The sequence below is a fragment of the Apiospora hydei genome (assembly GCF_038363865.1).
Source record: "Apiospora hydei strain CBS 114990 chromosome Unknown utg000010l_segment0_segment0, whole genome shotgun sequence".
Classification (NCBI taxonomy): Eukaryota; Fungi; Ascomycota; class Sordariomycetes; order Amphisphaeriales; family Apiosporaceae; genus Apiospora; species Apiospora hydei.
Window position 1 is genome coordinate 1742148 of NW_027117369.1, and position 20173 is coordinate 1762320.

A 20173-nucleotide genomic window follows, 5' to 3' on the forward strand; every position below is an offset into this window, starting at 1 on the left:
GTGCTCCTGCCATCATTCAAGCCCCATGGCCACTTCGTCCCCAAAGCCCCAACTGGCCTGCTCTTTACGGGATCCTTGGATCTCCAGTTCCAGGGCCGGCGTCAGAGAACCATCGTTCTCATGGGCGCTGTTCACAGAGTCGCTGGTGCGCCTAGTCCGCTTAGAACTGTTCGTCACCTTCTTGCCTCGGATCGACGGGGGGTTGCTGTGACTGTGGTGGGCATAGGGGTTTATGCCGAAGCCCGGCCACTTGAAGCCTCGAGCCGACTTGGACGAAGTAGACAGCACGGAGGCGGTGTCGGTCTCCTCGTTATCCCTATCGTGCTCGTTGCTGGTTTGCGAGTGGCCAGGATCTGAGCTGCCACTCTGGACCGAAGAGGAGAGTGGAGCCTTGGACTCAGCTACATCCTGACGGGGTGGAGCTGGGCGTGCCGGGAGTTCTGGAGGCGGGGGCGATATTGTTGGTTCAGCTGGTGTCGATGATCCGGATATCTCTGTTTCGTCATTTACCTCAACAAGCTCGGCATCCCGATACCACTTTCGCCGACGGGTCCATCGTCCCCAGCCATCCGCACCTCGGCGGCCATTGTTCCACTGTACGATACCATATTAGCGACCCTCCTTTCGTTCCATATTACCGCCTGATAAAGATGAGCATACCTTGTTGTCGTAGTAGATCCAACCATTCTTGCCGGCTTCGGAGTCATAGTCGTGCTCGTCCTGAATGTCGGATACTCCGTCCACGCGCCACTTGCTTCCCTTAACCCAGCGCCACCTCGCATGGCCATCCTCAACCTCGGGTAATGCGAACTCGTCCTTTGGTGGGACCTCATTATTGTGCTCATCCGTCCATGCCGCTCTCTCGTAGGCGAACAAGTTGTTCGTCCAGCCAAGTCCGACCCACCTCCTCTGATTCTCATAAAGTATAAATGTAAAGCGCACTCCGGTCTCCTTGCCGGACGAGAATCCTGACCTCGATCGCTGAAGCAGAGTAGTCAGCGCCGACGTAGACTGCGACTTCTTGGTCGCGTTGGATCTCCCCAACGTCTTCCCGTTAACGGCGTCCTTGGTAAGCTTCTTGGGTCCTTCGAATTCGAGCCCGGTGACCCATCTGGCAATTCGACGAACCGTGGCGCTCCGCCACAGCAGGGTCCTCGAGACCTTGCAGATTCGACTATGCCAGCTGAGCACCAGCGTGCCGAATAGCATTATAACGCGCTTGGTCGTAATAATGCGTAAAGGTGGCAATGTTAGGATGACCCATACAGGTGTCACCGCTAGGATCCTCACGAACAGGGCCGTGAGGGCCGGTCTGGTGGTAGCACTCGTGGCTGTGCGCTGCGTGCTCAGGAAATCTGTCATCAAGAGCAGGGGCTCCAGGAGGATGTTGCACCGTGTCGTGAAGACCTTGACGGTATCGACGATTTCATCTAGTGTCTTCTGATGACGCGTATTTGTCGATTCGCTCTTATTTCTTTGATGGTCGCCCTTCTTGCTGCTCGCCCCACCGGCAGCGGAACCCTCGGCCGCACTGCTTTTCTTGCTGGACTTGCTCGAGGACGACGACGCCCAGGACGGATGCTCGCCCCAACCGCTGCTGCTCAAGGGGCTGTACCGGCGACCGTACATGCCTCCGATGATGCCCATGACGACAACGATCGGCCCAGCGAAGCGGACCAGGAAGTCGCCATACTGCACGGTCGCCCAGAAGACGACCAGCAGCAGAAAGCTTTCCCATGCGTCGCCCGTCGTCCAACTCAGCAGGCCCGCGAGCTTATTGAGGGGTAGCAGGAACGGGTGGCTGTAGGCGAGAGCTCGGGTGACTTGCGGCGGGGTGGCGAGGAGCAAGGGTGACTTTTGGTGTACGAGGATCGTCGAGCGTCGGGCAGCGGCGGTAGCCGTTGTCGAAAGGTTCGTGGAGCTGAAGGCGGCGTAGGTGGGCGGGGGAGCGCCGTAAGGGTTTTCGATGATGGGCGAGGAAACGGAGCCGTCGACGTCGCCGTCGCCGCGGGGTTTGGATGGGGTCGACATTTGGGTGAGGAGCCAAGGAGTGTCCTGAGACGGGAAAGGGTTAGAATTCAGCCACCATAATCATTCCGTGGGGGGGGCAGATCAGGTGCGCAAACGCGAAGCCGCTAAATTGGGTGAGAGGAAGAGGAACGCGTCGGAAGATGAGATGTGTCGTGGTCGGACTCCTCGGCGTGCATAACTGGGGAATATCGAATTGATTGTGGCAAGATGCAGAACCAGAATGAGAGAGGGATGGATAGAGTGCCCGCGATAAAAACGATGTCGTCACCCCCAACCAGGTACTGTAGCCAGGTAGGCACTAGGCTAGGAGGGTGCCTAAGCTCCGGCCGCTTGGGGGTCCGCGGAGAGAGAGACAGACAGCCGCCAGTGGAGAGGACAGAGGACAGACAGTAAAGCAAAGTGGCCCTGGATCGCATGTTGCGGGCATGTGTAAAAAACCAAGAACCAAAAACCAAAAAACAGCGTGTCCGCACCAACAACTCGACTTACCAGGGCAGCCATGAAGAAGAAAATGCGACGCGGCACCCTCACTCGGTGGCCCACGTTTGGCGGAAGGGATGTGCGATGCGATGCGATGCGATGCGATGGAGCACAACGGGAGTTAGTAGCAGCAGCAGTGGGTGCGCTCGCTGCAGCCTCTCACAAGCAACCCACCCGGATGCAGCGCATGCATGCTCCCCCCGCTCTCGCTCTCGCTCTCACGCACTCTCGCTCTGCTCCCGCTGCTGCCTCTCTCGCCAAAAGCCAGAATCGGGCAATGTCGTTCGGTTTCGTCTTCGTCTCGAGCTAGATAGCGCCCTGCAGTGGATTAGTTCGGCCTCAACAAGAGCCTCTTGCCGCTGATAAAAGGTGGGAGTTGCCGCGTGCCAAACAGACTGCAGGTCCCCAAGGTTTGACGGTGAGATGGCCGGCTTCGATTATGCCGAGGATAATTGAACTGGCGGGCTAAAAGTTGCAAATGATGGTGGGGAGAAGGTCTGCTGCTTTCCAGGTCCGGGCCAGCAGAGACAAATGAATAAAAATAAATCAAGCAGGTAGGTTATTGACTGTTCGTAGTCGTACACGGAAATTCAACCGAACCCTTGCGTTCCTGAGAGGGACGAGTCAGCAGACAGCCCTGACAGCGCCAAGGTCCAACGCCAACGCGGGGCACGCGGCTTTTCGGTTCAGCTATCACATGCCAAACCATTGGAACAACCCAAACCATCGAATCCATCGTACTACATCCTCCGCACCTTGCAAAACCGCTGTCTCGGCCCTCGCAGGTTAGGTACGTAGTATTTCATCGCCAGGAACAGACAGAATGTTTGAAAGTGAAGAAACGGAACACTTGCAATAAAAAGACCATCCAGTATACTTCCGAGGCACTGAACTCATGAGAAAAGGCCACTGGAAAATGGGGGAAACTCTCGAATTGTACCCAGTAAATGCAACTTTTTGGACTCGCTGTATTCGTCCGCTGTGGAAAAAAAAATGTACATAACTCTTCCATCCCTTGATTGTAAACATCACCGGAGTGATGCTGTCCATCCATCCATCCAGCCAGTACGTCGCTGGCTGGCAAAGCTCAGTAACCACACCCTCAGACCTCCTGCCGCAAGCTTTGGTAGGGTATCATATGCATGTAAAACTAAAGAAACCACCTCACCCTTCGTAAAAATACAGCGTACCTCCCTTATATATGACGACAATAGTCAAATTGCTCAAGACTTCATGTTTGGGTTTTGCTCCCAGAGCCATCGAGAAAAATGACGCATTCGCTTGTGGCCCATCTCGCCGTTCTCGTCGTCGCTCCGATCGAATGTCATCTTGATCGATGATCCGCCCGACACTTGAGGGACAGTTACGTAACCGACCCCGTGTTCACTGATAAGGCCATCTTCCCCCAAAAAGTGGTGTCTTGAGTCTTACCCGTAGGCACTCCTGCGGATTGATTGTGAGTTCGAACGGCCCTCCTTGTACCAGCGCTGTTCGTCGATCGGCGCTGATGACCAGCCTAACGCAGGGCTCGCTTCGGCTGCCTCTTTGCCAAACAAGTTGGCTTCGAAGCTCACCACCTTCACTGATAAGACGTTCGTACGACGAGATCTCAAATGTACCCACAAGAGGACCTTGGTTACCACCAATGGTTGCCACTTGCGCCTGAGGGGTTGGAGTTTGGGGAGTCGGCATCTGGGGTGACGGAGCTGATACCGGCGGTATTATCACCGGCGGAGCTAGTACGGGCGCTGCCAGTACCGGGGCTGCTGATGCTGGCCGGTCTGCTGCCGGCGGAGCTGCGTTTTGTGCCGTTTCCATTGCAGGCTCTGGAGCTGGATTCGCGGTCATACCAGGGGCCGAATTCGTGGATCGGGCGCTTGAAACAGGGCGTGATCTCGGCTTATCTCGGCCTTTGATGTCTGATACTAATGAATTCTGGAACGCATCCGGATTTGCCGAGAGCCGCTCGAGCGTCTCCTCGAAGGAGAAAATGTGCACGGAGTCATTAATCTTGGGTGTATTCTCCTTCTCTGCCGGGTTTGTGTCATGCTCTGGCTCCGAGATCACGTCGCCGATGTTCGAGAAAGAGCTCACACTGTTGTCGCGAGACTGTGGTGCTCTGTACTGGGGACCAGCAGACCGTATGGTATCCGGGGGCTTTGGCTGAGGGCCAGCTGAGTCCCTAACACGCAGGCCTTTCCTCTCCGCACTGAGCTTCTCCCAGGTTTTGTACCCACATCGCTGGGCTACCCAGTCTCTTGCGTCATTGTAGGATCCTTCGGGATACCCTTTTCTCTTCGGGGCGTTAGCCCGATCCAGGTCAAGCTTCGATAGGTCTTTTGCCGGTACCCAGCCATAGTTCTTTTCTTCATCGAAGTACATGACGGGGAACTCTCTTTTCTCCACCGACTTCCCGCCGTCCACGTAGTTCGACATCCATCCGATAATCCTCTGGTATCCCTCGAAGTTGTAACAACGAGGCGGATCGTGCTTGATGAGTTCTGATGCCGCCAATGTGGAGTGTCGACATCCTTCCGGGAGTTTATCCCATCCTAGAATCACGACGGCCCAATGTTGGCCTTCGTACTTTGCATAGTAAACGTGGGATGTTTTGGGGTGGGTGATGATGCTTGATGCTGACTTGGCTGAGGGTTGATTGGGCTTCCGTGGAGATCGGTCCGGGGCCGGGGCGGGTAGATCCTTAACTCTGGCCTCGCGTTTGTGCTCGTTGCGCGGAATATACCCGGCTGCATACTTGGCGTTGACTTCTGCGTTGTGCGATTCGCGGCGTTGATCTGTGCAGTCCGGGATATAGTAGCCGAGTTGAACAATGGCCGGCCTCCTGTCTCGCGTGGGGAGCCTGTGCAAACTTCCAGCCAGGTGCTTAGCTGCAGCGTTGTCCGCTTTCTGCTTGAAATGGATTCTGTGTTCCTCGCAAAACAAGACCCAGAACTGGTTGGACTGCTCGGGCCATTCGATTATGGTATCCCAATCATTACGGTCGACGGCGTTCTTACGGACGTCCGCGAACATGAGCGTTTTTATTGGGTCCGGTCTGACCCGCCCTGGTGTTACGGAGGCCGATTCCGTGACCCGTTGCCTTTTGGGTAAGGGCTATCATCTCCATCGGCCTTCCGCTTTGAACCGAGAGGCTCCTGGTCATGTGTGGAGGAGTCTGACGATGGTGAGTGAAGAGGAATAGAGCGAACCATGTTGCCGTGGAGCTCCCAGCGACAGGGACCCATCTCGGCGTGGGCGGCACCGGAATGTTGTGTATCCATGGCCTTTGCTTCACCCCCCGTCCTTTGAGTCAACGGAGGCCCGTGGGTCAGATGTGGGCGGCTGTTGTTGGTCCTGTTGAGGGTCGGGGTAGGTTAAGCTGCGGAGGTAGTCCTGGGCTTCGCGGCGGCGACGAGCTTCTAGGTCGGCCATAGACTTTGTATGATCGGCCGTTACCTTGTCCATGGCAAGTCTGCGTTGGTCATCTGACATACGAAGCGCGCTTCCGGCAGATAGGGCGGAAAGCTCGTTCTTCTTCCAGGTGTCCAGTTTGTCACGCTCCTTACGATATCGTTCCTCCATAGCCACACAGTGTCTCTTCCATTCCTGGCGAGCACTAAGAAATGTTGGCGTCGACATTTTAAAATGTAGAAGGAGGAAAGGGGGGTTGATAGGCTTACAACTGGATGGGAAGTCTGTGATATCAAAGTTGGTTAGAAGCCTGTGTGTTTGAAGCGGCGTAACGCATCCAGTACCTAGCCGCGGCCGTCGTGGGTTCGGCGGTGAGCGGGGGTGCCTTCCCCGTTTGCGCGTTTATGAAACTGAGTAAGTTGTTGTCTTGTCCTAGGGTGGCTGCGTTGTGTTGGCGATGAGTGGTATGGTGAGGAGATGTGTGATAGAGAAGTGGGCAAGAACGGGCCACGAAGCGCCTAGCAGGGCTGGCGGGAATGCGAGGGCGATGCTTTGGTTCCCAATGCAGGCATAGGGTAATTACAGACCCTCGAGGTTCGTAATCGGATGGGAGGGGATGCACGGATAGTGACAGCGCCTAGATGGGTAGACGTTCTTTTGCCTACGGTCAGTAAGCAAGCACGACCTGGCTTCCAGATTCAGCCACCACACGAGGAAAGAAGAACGCAGTGGTTGAAAGAATGGACAAGACAGCATCCCACCAATCAATTTCAAAATCAAAAGGGGGCGGGGCTGAGCGGGCAGTTGGCTCGTGCGCGCTGTTTACGTGAGAAGGAGAGGCAGAGTGAGTGTTGCTCAAGAGAAGGAAGGTGGGAGAGTGTGTGAGAGAGGAGGGCGAATAGGATTCGGCCCATTCAGCCAGTCAGCACTGTGCTGGATGTGTGGCGGAAATTCCAATCTAACGACGAGGTTGGGGGCATTGATGGGATGGGGTCGGGTTAAACGTAAAGTAGGCATTAGGAAGAAACGATCAAAAAGAAAAGAAAACCCTCGCTAGCGTACGCGCTTTCCCACATTGGAGATTTATAACTTTTAGGCTGTACATGGGTGCATGTGCCCAACCCCTGCCAGGTAGAATACGTACCTCACTAACCTACATGTATGCACTACGGGTAAAACCCTTCATAGCTACCAGCTCTTATTACCCGGCCTGACGATCATATGTTTTATACCACCAGGGGTCGCAAGCCACTCTGATCCCCCTCTCCTATATGTGGTATGAATATCCTATCGTCACATCTCGGGCTGGTGCACCAGCAACCACCGACCTGAAGGCAACGCCAGGAGACTCCCCCGTTCTCAGGAAGGCCGAATGCAGAAACATGTCCCCTTCGTGGGCGTAAGAAGCGCTTTCGCCATCTGGGAGATAAATATAAGATAGATGGAGAAGATAACACATGAAATATATGTTGTGGTCAGTCATACTATTCGAGACTTACCAGACCAGTAGCAGAAAGGACTGATGGATTAGCACTCACCTCGATATAGTCGCATATGGAAAGCCAAACAAAAATAAGGATGCGAGTATCACGGGCGGAACACAAGCAACAGAGACCGGATGGGCAAGTCGAGAGTAATGTCTCAGCTGCGCCCAGGTGCAGTCTGAGTATCGAACCAATATGTTTTCTTAGGTTCCGGCGGTGCCTACCAGCCAGCCATTGCGGAGTACGCAGCGAACAAACAAGCTGCTGGCCAAGGCCCGAGTCGCACTGCATAACGCAAAACCACGCCCGATGACGTTGCCATGAGATATAAATAGCCACAAAGAAATTCAAGCAAATGCATGGGTATGCAAGTAGTTCCGTCTCTATCACCAGCCCACCAGTCGTGCGTCTACTTCATCTAGAAAAGACACCGGGAGAGAAAGCGCTGCAACAATCACCACGTGTAAGGAGACCCATAATCATCACTATCGCCGTCATTGTCATTGTCCATCACCCGGCCCCGGCCACCCCCGCTGCCGCCCCCACCGGTCCTCCGCCAGCCCAGGCCCTTGGCAGCAAAGTCGCTCATCTGCAGCTGGTCCATAAACGACTCGCGCGCCGCGCAGCACCTTGCACTCCTCGCCCCGGAACTCCTCCTCGGCGCGGCGGAGGCCCGAGGTGCACCGGCCCAGCGTGCCCCGGCGCCGTGCGTCCCGGCACCACTGCGTGTTGGTGTTCTCCCCGATCCGGTCGTTGCAGGTTGCACAGACCGACTTGGTTTTGACCTTGCGACACATGATGATTATGGGATTTCCTTTCCTAAGTAGTCTAAACGCATCCCAAGCAGAAGTGTAAGTGATGCGCATGAGAAGCTTTTTCCCTTTGGGCAGGAGAGGACGGAATGTTTGGAAGGCAAGTAACTTTTGAGCTGGAGACAAGTGGGTGCGGCGTGAAGGGGAGCATGCATTGTGAACACGAGGCTGTTATACCTTAACACAGGTAGGGTCGGTGACAAACAATCGGGCTCGGATAGGAGCCAGTCAGGGTCGACTCCTGAATGATCAGATCAGCCAAATCAAGGGACCGCAGTGGTGGCTGATTGTTTGAGGTTACCTGGACACAGCGCGAGTCTGAGACAAAAAAGAGCAAGGCAAGGCAGTGCAGTGCCCACGTACGTGCTTGTTCAGGGCGTCGTGTGTGTCTTTGTGTGTGCGTGCGTCAGCAGCGTCGGGCAGCAAGACCTGGAGGCGATGCGGTTGGGCCGAGGTTGCTCCCGCCCGTCAGAGATTGAGATAAGAAGAGCACGCGTCCCCCCCAGACTTCCCGTTGCCAGTGCTTTGGCGGGCTGACGACTATATATACGGCCCACGGCCCCAGGACATTCTCGCTCATCTCCTAACCTATCCTCTTTCGACTACACGTGCATCGATCTAGCTGGACTTACCCGAGTCCTCGCAGTTTGTGACGCAGGCTGCTCCAGGTCCGTCATCGTTGCTGTTCTCTGTGTTTAGACAGAATTCGATCTTGACCAAAGGATCGGCCAGGCCCTGGGATGTGTAACCGGGTCTCCAGAAGTGGTTGTTGCACGACAGGAGTCATAAGTCCGTCATAACTTCGGGGTCCTCGCAGCTCTCGGGTGCATTGTTGCTTCATAAACGAGCTGCTCCCCAGTCGAGCTGTCTGTGGGCAGATCTCTCCCATCGCCAATGCAACTTGGGTGCCAGCGTCTTGAGCAAAACATGGCGTCCCATGAAAAACCGGAATTGCTCATACTTCTCAGAACTTGAGTGTTTTCCTGCTCTAGGTTGCTATGGAGCAGCTGTCCCGAGCTGTGTGCTTCGTTTGGGAACTCGCAGCCGTCGGTCTGCAGGACGCCCGTTCGGGCAAATTGCACACATAATCGAGTTTCACAATCAGAGCGGCTCGCCACAAGACGGCCCACGAATTTGCATGCGAGAATAGGAGCCCTCCTTCGTCAATAACCACGTAGTTGGACAGGTGCACGATGAGAAGCTGGCCTGGAACATTTCACGATTCGAGAGCGAATCGATAACGAACCTCGATGGCCTGTGTGCGGAGTTGAGCATCCCGAACAGCTTGCGCGACGGATTGGGACTCTGAGTTCGCTGTTCATGTTACTTCTGCATCACCCTGAGCGGGGAGAAGAGAATGTGACTGACAGCGAACATGGTCCAAATGGTCCGTGGCTACGCTCCGATCGTGGTCCGAGACGGCACTTGGTTTTTCATGCAGGTAAGCGAACTGCAGAATTCCTGTTTGCCGTGATTTCGCATATGGAAATAGCTGACATGGCTTTTGCAAGGTAGGGCCCGGGCCAAAGAGGACACGAGAAAACCAGAAAACTCAATATATATCACTCATATGAGGCTTGGTTCGTGCATCCAGGAGCCTATCGTCGTGGGACTCTCCAGCGGCCAAGATCGCCCTTTTCGTGCGAGATCTTAGGTGATCGAAGTACGCCACTGTGCTTCCCAGCTGCCTCGGGAGTCAGAGCCTCCTTCCAATACACGGGCCGCTGGAATCTCATCTTCAGGTGCTAGGATAGCACAACAGAAACAGGCGTGGATCACACCAATACACAGCACCAAGCACCTGTTAGCAGTGCCGATTCAATGCAACCCCTAGCCAGTCCTTCGAGAACACCACGAGCACAGCCAGATCGGGATCTAGATTATCCATCGGGAACTATATCATCGCGTTGTGCCAGTAACGCACCCCAAGTCCCAGAGCAAGCAGGTGGCGAACGACATGGTGATATATGCCTGGCCGTCTAGGCAGTCACGGCCGATATTCGGCTTGACGACCGCGTTCTGGCCAAGACCAACTCCCTCAGATTTGTCGGGCGGCAGACAGCCGCGACTGTCTACCACTCATTATTCAAGATGATTCCACCAGATAGAAACGCCACTGAGATTTGTCCTGTACGGCTACATTATTACACAGGTACAGTAACATGAGTTTGTAGCGTAGGGGGAGAAGTACGCAGGCGAACGGGCCACCAATATTCGGAACAACCGCTTGCTCGAGAAGTATCTCTGAGAACACTTCCCGGGGGCAGCGAGTCCAGGAGTATACACAACATATTAGAAAGTGCTAGGCATGATACATCGACCCCCATAGCTTACAGGGGGTACATGATGTATGCCAAAGAGGGGAGAACGTAGGAGATACGGTGACCATGGCTAATGAATGTGCCCACGACTTGATCGCTGCAAACTCCGTTTCTTTCTCTTCTTTCTTTTTGTCCTCCCAAGTTCGAACATATCACTTAATCTTGGCAAAAATCGGAAAACACGCCCAAGTCTTAGAATAAGCCAAGTATTTATTATGGTCCCTCTTCTTCTCTTCTTCTCAGAAAGCAGATCGCCTCAATGTTGATCAAGCAAAAAAGAACTCCCGTCTCCTATAGAAAAAAACAGAACATATACACACAAGACACAGAAATTCCGCCTTCCTTCTTGCCAAACTCCGAAATGCTTAACGTGACGAAATCTTGTGATGTGATCCTCCCAACGCCACAACGTCATGATGCTCCCCAATCGTTGGGTACGCCGATCTCGAAAGCGTACGCCACCAACGTTATGCAGTGGAGCGAAAGCAAGAACACACATTCCTCCTCTTTCTCTACCAGAAGGGACACCAACCGATGTAGTGCTGGCAGAGATTCTCCAGTCTGGTGGCCTGGATGATGAGCTTGTTGACCTGGGTCACTGGCTCCAGCTCCTCGTCAGGCTTGAAGTCACGACCATTAAGCTTCTGACTAACGCGGCCCAGGACTTCGACAGCCCGAGCATTGCGGGCTTCCGTCTCGATGTTCTCGGTGTGGCCGTTGACTGCGCTCGAGTTGGTTCTAGCACGAGGTCGAACGCCAGGCGGGCCACCCGTAACAGAACCATCAATCTGTCCCGCAAGGAACTCGGACGGTGGCTGGTTGGCTGCCAGGATCGAAGGTCGTCTAGCTCGAGGAGCGCCAGGGTTGGCCTCCATGGCATGCTCGCGATCTGCATTGCGGAAGTCGGGACCCGTGGGAGACGCAACATTAGTGAGACCCCAACTAAGGAGGGGATCGTGAATGAACTGTTCGCAAACTGGATTAGCATAGCACGCAAATAGAATCGGGACACAGCACTTACAGCTTCGAGAACAGCCATGACGCTCTCCTTGTTATCTCTCAATACCCGCATCACCTGTTCGCACGTAATGCGGAAACTGCCCTCGATGTTGCTAACTTCCATGGCATATGTGAGCATGCGCGTCAGCCGGAACGGCACCTGCTCGGGGTACTTGTCTCGCTTGCAAGCCACTTCGAAACAATCACCGAAATCGATATGGATGATCTTGCCAGTGACACGGTCAAGCATGAAGTTGCTAGGATGACGGTCGCCAAGGCCGAGGATGTAGCCCACTATGCTCATCACACCCAGCGATCGCGTGTAGTTGGTACGTCGCTCCAACCAAGCCTCGGATGACTTGCTCTTCAGCCAGAGGACGCGATACAGATCCTGGCCAGTAGTGTTGTCCAGCGCGTAGCCGAACACTTCCACTTTCTGCATCAGCGTAAGTGTCTCGTAGTCAGGAGCCATCTGAACCATGATGCGGTGCTCAATATTAGTCAAGATCTTGCGCGTATCTCTGTACTCGCGGATGAGAACATGTAAGGTGTCGCTGTTAGGGACCCAACCAAGTAGACCCGAGTTCTGACTGAGAGGGATGGCTGGGTAGCGCTGGATGCCGAGATGCCTCTTATAGCATTCGGAATCGTGTGCGAGCAGTGTGTTGCACAGGCCGAAGAGCTGCATGCAACGCTCATCTTGACGAATATCCTCGTGTCCCTTGAGGACGAAGGCATACGTGCTTCCATCGCTCCCGTTCATAATCAACTTCCTCGGACGCTGCTTCGAGTTGATGACACTAACAGTTGGTTCGAAAGAGATGATTCGGACGATAGGCTGGCCACTCTTGTAAGTGCCAGGCACCGCTAGATCAAGGTCCTTGGAAGCCAACAATTGCGGGGAACAATAAGCCAGCTCTAGAGATGTCATCTGTGGCAACTGGCGTCCAATGCGACGGAATACGTGATAATACAGCTCCCAGGCTTGGTTGATGTCATTAACATCTTGGCTCGACTCGTAATGGCGGCACCATTCCCGTGCTTCGGATAAGTCGCGGCCAAAGGTCTGCGCAAAGCTGATTTCTCGCAGAGTCTGCGGGCCCCTTTCGAGCTGATCGTGCAGCGGCCCCAGAGTGCTGAACATGCCATCGACGTTCTGGTCGCCAAAGTACAGTCGCGATGCCTCCTCAAGTGCCTCATACCACTGCTCATGCCAAAGAACAGCAACACGGATCAACTCGTGACTAACAGAATCGGCTTGCTCGACCAGATTAGGGCTGTGCGCACGCATGCTGTCCATGATTTGGGCGGCCGATCGTGACCTGCGCGTGCTCTGAGATGACTTCATTGCCACCGTGAGGGGGTAAACAAGGGCTTGGGGATGGGTTCGTCCGACGTCAGATAGCAGGTTGTGGATCGACTGTCGCACGCGGCTGTTTGGCTGATTGATGCGAGCAATGAGTTGCGGGATAACTTCGAGCCAAGTATCGACACTGACAGTACCGAAGCCCTGTACAACAGCATTGTTGACTTCGCTACTACCACCATGGGCGAACCAAAGGGTGAGAAGTCTAAGAGTGTCCTGAAGAGAACTGCCAGACGAGAGGGCAATAGACTTGAAGAATCCTTGTACGGCTTGAACAACGTGGCCGACGACGACGGCGGGGTCCATCCGGGAGATGGCTCCATTGGCAGATGGCGAGCCGATAGCCTGGACGATCTCGAAGTTCGCCAGTGCCCAAGCATGCCATGCCTTGTACCACTTGGGATTGTACTGGGTTGCCTTCGAGTACGAGGTCAGGATATCCTGCACGTTGTGGTATTGCCAGTCGTCCTTGTTCAGAGCAACCTGCCATTCACCTTGTCGGAGATAGCACTTGGCCAGGAGGTGGGTGTACTCGTTCAGTTCGTCCATGGATCGCATGTTGACACGCTGGGCTTGCGTCTGTGGGTTGGAGACGGGGTATCCAAACTCATTGACCGGGCCCAACACACCCAGCTCATTAGGTACCTGAGGCTGGATACTGCTCCGAACAACATCAAACTGGCGGCTAATATCGGCTGTGAAAGCACGCAGGCAGCTCAATGTCTTCTCGGGGTATTCTTGCTTGCGTAGGTCTGGCGTTTGGCCGTATTCCCATTGGTACTTCAAGATCGCGTACATGATGGGCGGCGGAGACGACATCACTCTCCTGTTAGGAGTCTGCGGCATGTTCTCGTCACTCCAGTACGGGATGACCGACTCCAAGGGAGCCTCGGTACCGATGAGCTGTTTGAGCCACTTCTCAGCAAGGCCCATGCGCTGCGACTTTCTGCAAAGGTTGCAGAACTTGATCCACATGTGCATGTTCTCATGTGGTGCAAGTACCAGTCCACGGAGTCGCAACATCCTCGACCAGGTTTCCACGTTGCGCTGGCAACCCTGAAGGCGCACTTCCCATGTCCGACGCAGTGTCGCCTTCTTCTTGTCGTCGGCTTGCTTGTAGACAATCAACTCTTCAAGCTCTGCAAGCATTTGGACTCTAACCACGACTTGGTACGCTCGGTTGTACGATTCACTAACAAGCGCACTAAGCTCCGTATCAAGGCCCTCACGGGTTTGTTGGATGCAGGCGGCTGCCTCTCGGAACTGGTTCCGGTGAAGAGCAAGAATGGCGCCGAAGAAGGACCTGTCCGGAGAATGGCGCTTAAGAGACTGCAGGTAGTTATCCATGGCATCCCATTTGCCCAAGCCCCATGCAGCGGCAGTAGCGAGAGGGGCAATCAATCGTTGGATCTCGGGAGCTGAGTTGGACCAAGTATTGCCTGCCAAGCCTGCCAGGGCATCCCACTCGCCCAAGGCATGGAAACATCGCATCTTGCCCATAACAATATCGATAGGGATCGCTTGATCGGCTGGAACATTCGCTTCGCGTTTGTTATACGACTCCAGAGCCTCGTCCCATCTCTCCAGCTTCTCGAACCATGTCTCTCTGAGGCGGATACCATCTTTATAGAGCTGGGCCTTACGGAGAATGCCGATTGCTGCATCGTACTGCTGAAGCTGGTTGTTGATGTCGATCAATGCCTCGACAGCCGGGCCGCTCTGATCTTGCAAGAACTCGAGTTCCTTATAGTGAAGTGCCTTGGCATAAGCATGGCAGCGGGCTGCTTCTCTTCCGAGGATCCTGATGTCGATCGGAAGAGCCTTGTCGTCGTGTTCCATGAACTCGGCCAAGTTGAGCAGAAGACCCAGCAGATCCGGAGGAACATGCTCACACTTGATGGCTTGTTCGATATTCACTATCAGTTCGTCCTGATAGTTCTCATAAAGCTCGCTCCAGCAGGAAACGAAGGCAGAGTTAAACAGCTCGCGTGCGAGTGGGAGATGCATGCTGGCCAGAACCGCACAGGCCCGCAGAGCATGATTGGGAGATTCCGTGAGAAGTGTTGTGCTGAATCGTCTCAGCCACTCCTGCCAATCTTCCTTGGTCGACTTTCCCTTAGTATCCCACGCGGTCTTGAGATGGATAGCATTCATCTCGAGCTTCTTGGATCCGAGTTCGGCGAAAATCGGCTCGTCTTGCTGGTCGACAAATTGCGTCTCGGAGCTCAGATCTTGGGGCAGTACTTCACCCTTCTGCAGCTTGCTGACAAGGAGTTCGTAGTTCTGGTGCTGAATGGGATGTGTCTGCAGAACCTTATTCACAGTACCCATAAAATGCAGGTAGTCCTTGCCAAGTTGCTGGATGAGGGCACAGAGAGTGTCGAGAGCAGCATGTCTCAGAGACATATCTGCCCCAGAAGCAAGGAGACGAGCCAGCGGATGGATGATCTTGGCTGCGTAATCGTTGAGGTTAACCTGGCGAGAGATCTTGCCAATGGTTTCGACAGCCGACTTGCGCAAGAATGTAGGCTGTCCAAGCTTCTCAAAGGTCTGAACGACCACTGGGATGATGAGATGCATGTACTCTTCAGCACTCGCACCGAAGACAAGGAAAGCATGCAAGACCTTCTCCGAAGGTATCCGCTTTGGCGATGTGTCCTTATCGAGCACACTAAGCATCATCGGGAGAAGGCGCGCCAGGTAGATCTTGAACTCCCCTTCGAGAGATCTGGATATCGCCTCAATCAAAGACAATATCGTTGACTGAAGTGGGCCAGAGGATTTGGGCCAGAAGTCCTGCAGTGTATCTACGATCTCCGGTAGAAAGTTGCGAATGTGCTGTCTCACGATGTTGACCAAGCCAGCTAGTTGACTAAAGTAGGGCTCCTTCTTCGTATCCGGACAGGTCCTGATCGTGGAGATGAAAGCGGGGACGATACGATCGAGGAACGGGACACATTCGAGGCCAAGAGTGCGGAAGATGTTCATGATGGCCTCAACAACAGCAGCATGATGCGTTTGGAGGGACTGGTCCTTGAGAATGTTAAGTAAAGCATTGATGACCACAGTAGGGTAATACTCCTTAGCAGACGGCGTCAGTCCGGTCATCATTAGCGAAATATCCGTCATGCGTGTGGCTTCGACGTTTTGTTTGGCGTCGGGTATACGCTCTTCGACTTGCTGTAGTGTTCGGTTTCGGTTAGCATACTCCCAATCTTTCTGGGGGTCTTTCTCGAATGCATATTTGTATTCGTTCGGTCTTTTAGGCGTGTACTTATATCTCCACTTGTCGATAGTACAGACGCTGTTGAGTTCGTCAAAGAAGCGGGTAAATACCTGATGTCGGTAAGGATCCAATGCACCCAAAATACCCATCAATTTGATCGTTTCCTGTCGAAGTGGTCCGCGCTGTGGTTCGGATCGAATGATCGCTTGGAGGATCTCGAGGAGTTCGGGATATTCGAGGTAGGGGTCAATCACGTAGCCACTGTTGCTAGCAAGTTGACCAAGTGTGTGGAGGGCCGCTTCGCGTTTCGCCGTCGAGCTTTGATCCTGTAGTGCGTCAATGATGATGGGCATAAGCTTCTCCTTGTGGACGAGCATGTCTTCTCCTCCAACTGTGCAGAGCTCTCCAATAGCTTTGAGGATAGTAGCCGCCACAGCTGGGCTTGTGTCTCGCGCTTTGGGGAGAAGAACGGCCATCATGGGTTCAACATAGGGTTTGACGAGGCCTTGCGCATTCTGGACGAGGAGGCTGAGCAGCTTGGCACTCTCTTCCTTGTTGCGCGCCACATCAGTATATTCCAGCTCTGTGAGCATCTGGATGAGGGTCTTTCGTAATGATGGAATGACGTAGGCGGGGTTGTAGCGGGCCAAGCGGCCTATGATGGAAATGGATACTTCTCTGATGGAGAAGTCCTCGTCATTCAAGGCGTAGAAGAGGGTACGGATATTCTCGGCCTTGGCCAGGTGAGGGTCGAAGCGCTCGTCAAGTGCGGCGAGGACTGTTCGTCGGATACCGGCTTCGGGGTCGGCCACTCCCTACAGTCAGTAGTTTCTCTATAACATCGCCGACTACCTGGAGAGCGTGATAACTAGTCTGGTTGACGATAGGGTCGCGAACGTAGAGTTGACAGCAAGTAAGAGCGGCGGCTTCTCGAATTTGCGCATCGTCATCTTCGACATACTTGATGGCCACATCACGTACGAATTCGTTAAGAACATGTCCTAGCAGTTGGGTTAGTATCGCGGTCGCTGCCAGTATCGACCTCAAGCAACACCGTGCAGCTGATATTGCAGAATCATAAGATGTACTCACCTGAGAAATCGAAGCTGCCCAATGTATTGAGGGCAAGCTTCACTTCCGCCTTCCTGTGCTCGTAGGCTTGAGGATCCTTGGGGTCCTTTGGTATCACCGGCACGGAGGCGAGTGTGTTGGGGGTTGGTGCGCCAAGCGGTTTGAAAGGCTCTCCGCAGAGGACTTTGCTCAGCATATCCAACAGGCGTTCCTGGATAGTCGCCTTGACAGGTGGGATGTAGAATGCCATGTCCACGAGAGCTTGAGTCAGCTTTGGTGTAAGCTCGCAGGCGAAGATGGGATCCAGCAGGGCCTCCATGTACTTGCTCAGGGTCTGACCAACAGCAACGGCAAGTCTGCTAATACAGTCGAAGACTGGGTCGACCGAGCCACGCTTCCGAGATTGGATGCTGAGACCTTCTCTGACGTAGATCAACACTCCGTCCAAGTACGGGGCAATTGCGCTCTTAACGGAGTTGGCAATGTTTCCGATGGCTAGGAAGGCGTCGTTACGCTCCTTATCCTTCTTCAACATGCCAGAAAGGTAGACCATGAACTTGTGGAGGTATTGGTGCGAGAACTCAGACGGAGCGTAGTTGGCCAAATCCGGTGTAAGTACCACCACCGTCTTTCGGATGATGGGATCTCGGTGGTCGCGATATCGGTAGACAATCTCGCAAGCCTCCATGTAGTGGTCTTGCATGAACATGCCACCCTGTTCGAGTAGCTCCTTGAGTACCAATAGTGATCCATGGACAGTCTCAATGGTGTTAATCTTGAGGCCAGAGATCATCTCGTTGTACATCTTATGCATCCAGCCGCTCTTCATCTCTTGGTCTCGTTCGCGGATTATTCGAAAGCAGGCGCAAACTGTCTCGCCCGAGGCCACACGGATAAGTTGTCGAGGGTCGCGCAGGCCCACCCAGACCAGCTCGAAGATCAAGCCGACATATTGGTACATGAGAGTGGGCGAGTTCCGAGCCAGCTCTCGCAACACCAGGACGGCGCTGTACCGCTTCTCTTCGACGCGATCTGATTGAAGCCATTCCAATGATGTCTTGACTTCGGATTCGACGAGTTCAGAGATAAGAGAGCCACCAGGTCGGCACAGCTTGCCCAAGGCAATAGCCGCAGGCTGCATAGGTACAGTGTCTTGACCACGGAGAATCGTCTTCAGGTTGTTCATGAAACGTGTGTATTTGATGGTGGCATCCACTGCGTCGAAATCTGCGAGGGCGTCCATTGCGTAAACACCGCCCAGGCGATCTGCCGGAACGCTGCTGTGAATTAGTTGTGTTATCTTCTGGTTGACGTTGTTGTAGAAGTAGGTAAACTGATCGGTCCCCAAGTCTGACACCACGCATGCGTTAGCAAACCAAGACCAAGTCCGGAAGTTGGGTTTGGAAGGGTTCTGGAATCAAGAATAGTCATGGGAAGGTGAGCATGAGCGTAGCCTAAGGCCGTTGCAATATTTGGGTGTTTCCAAACGCAAAGTCGTCAAAAAGCTGTGGGCTTGCTCAAGCTTGCTCAAGCTGCACCAGGGCCAAATTGTTTGGACCTAAGGGAAGCTTAAACCATGCCGTCGCCTCCAGCGTAACTGCCCGACGAATAAGACTTCCGCCAAATTTCCAGGCAGCGATTTCGCACCAAAGCTCAGCCTGGCAAGCTGAGCCAGGCTGCTCGTTTCCATCCTTGGACCGCTCATGCTCACCACCAAGCACGCCTCCTGCACCAATATCGCCGGGTTCCCACTCCGAGACTTACCTTTGGACTTGGACACGACCATTTCTCGCAAGCGCAGCGCCGCATGTTTGCGTATTTCGTCACTCGCCCGGTCTGAAGACGGATGCCTATTGTTGTTGAGTAAGTATTTGTGGGAATAATGCGAATATTTGCTCTCGAGTGCTACACTATAGCACGTCGTCGAACTACGACGGAGAGATGTGGATCGCCGAACGGATCGGTAATGGAACGGGTTCGGGTATGCTGACTTCGCCTTGAGGTCCTTGACGATATCATCCAACGCATTATTCAGTGCTTGCTGGGCCGCAGCAGTGGGGTTATTAACCGGGACCGACATGATGCCTGTTCGTTCCGACGAAGCGCGTGCGTGGGAAGATCGAAGACAACAAAGTCGGGATTATAGGAGAGGCTGGCTCTCGTTAGTTGTATCGTCGCGGACGAAGCGATCGTCAATTATCGATGCCAGTTCGAAGTGCCAGCGAGGAGATCGACTCGGTCGTATCGACAGTCGAGGTATTCGACGACAGCCTGGTCGGTCGGCAATCAAGCGTGGGTGGTTCGTTGGACCTGGACCCCTGATGATCAACCACTGAGCCGTCTGCGCCCTCGGCCGTGTCTGCTACAACTTCAGCAGAGGGCGACAGACACCATTGACGTTGCGCTGCTTCATGCGACACGCGCTCTGTTGTGTCAACAATGCCGATGACGTGGGAGAGGCGCAGTCGATGGCCTTTCGAGAGCTCGAAGGTGCGACGTCGAAATCGGGATTGAGGGGAGGGTTCGTCGGTGGGAATGAGATGATTCGAAGTGTTGAACTATGTACAGCTCCCACCTTTGATGATGGAACTGGGACTTGGATCGAGCTGCTTGGAGGTGCACGCTGCACACGGGCCGACCGACAGGATGCAACAGTCGCTGTCTGATTGGGCGGATGCGTGCTGATGACTCCAGGCGAGTGCTGCAATGATGTCGAAGTACTCAGGGATGTGCGCAAGCCCAGCTGGAGACTGTGAGCTGGGTGCGAAAAAGGTGAGCGAGGACAGTGTGGATGCTCGAGTCAAGCAAGAACGAGCTGTCAGAGGTACAGTGCAGCTGGGGCTGCTTGCGCTAATCCCACTTCCCGCGCGCTAACGACTTGGAAGCGTGAACCGAGCAAGCGAGCGGGCGAGCTGCACTTGTTGTTGGAACTGGATATAACGATGTGTTCGCGGAAAAGGAGAGGACGAATA

The 20173-nt window shown here is 54.1% G+C and overlaps 6 protein-coding genes across 6 annotated transcripts; 1 reads left to right on the forward strand and 5 right to left on the reverse strand.

Moving 5' to 3' along the window:
- Nucleotides 1-12: 12 nt before the first annotated feature.
- Nucleotides 13-2031, reverse strand: PG997_014732 (integral peroxisomal membrane peroxin; the record flags this gene model as incomplete). Its single annotated transcript, XM_066819046.1, has 2 exons — nucleotides 13-594; nucleotides 661-2031. The coding sequence occupies 2 exons, from the start codon at nucleotides 2029-2031 to the stop codon at nucleotides 13-15; spliced, it is 1953 nt and encodes a 650-aa protein (XP_066661234.1).
- A 499-nt stretch (nucleotides 2032-2530) lies between these two features.
- On the forward strand, nucleotides 2531-2821 carry PG997_014733 (uncharacterized protein; the record flags this gene model as incomplete). The annotated part of the gene is made up of 1 exon (XM_066819047.1): nucleotides 2531-2821. The coding sequence occupies one exon, from the start codon at nucleotides 2531-2533 to the stop codon at nucleotides 2819-2821; it is 291 nt and encodes a 96-aa protein (XP_066661235.1).
- A 1073-nt stretch (nucleotides 2822-3894) lies between these two features.
- Nucleotides 3895-5544, reverse strand: PG997_014734 (uncharacterized protein; the record flags this gene model as incomplete). Its single annotated transcript, XM_066819048.1, has 1 exon — nucleotides 3895-5544. One exon carries the CDS (start codon nucleotides 5542-5544, stop codon nucleotides 3895-3897), a length of 1650 nt encoding a protein of 549 aa, XP_066661236.1.
- A 258-nt stretch (nucleotides 5545-5802) lies between these two features.
- Nucleotides 5803-6150, reverse strand: PG997_014735 (uncharacterized protein; the record flags this gene model as incomplete). Its single annotated transcript, XM_066819049.1, has 1 exon — nucleotides 5803-6150. The coding sequence occupies one exon, from the start codon at nucleotides 6148-6150 to the stop codon at nucleotides 5803-5805; it is 348 nt and encodes a 115-aa protein (XP_066661237.1).
- Nucleotides 6151-7860: 1710 nt separating this feature from the next.
- On the reverse strand, nucleotides 7861-8203 carry PG997_014736 (uncharacterized protein; the record flags this gene model as incomplete). Its single annotated transcript, XM_066819050.1, has 2 exons — nucleotides 7861-7995; nucleotides 8036-8203. 2 exons carry the CDS (start codon nucleotides 8201-8203, stop codon nucleotides 7861-7863), a joined length of 303 nt encoding a protein of 100 aa, XP_066661238.1.
- A 2848-nt stretch (nucleotides 8204-11051) lies between these two features.
- PG997_014737 (uncharacterized protein) lies at nucleotides 11052-19281 on the reverse strand (the record flags this gene model as incomplete). Its single annotated transcript, XM_066819051.1, has 7 exons — nucleotides 11052-11504; nucleotides 11561-16945; nucleotides 16983-17131; nucleotides 17223-18612; nucleotides 18740-18927; nucleotides 18966-19051; nucleotides 19193-19281. 7 exons carry the CDS (start codon nucleotides 19279-19281, stop codon nucleotides 11052-11054), a joined length of 7740 nt encoding a protein of 2579 aa, XP_066661239.1.
- Nucleotides 19282-20173: the final 892 nt, after the last annotated feature.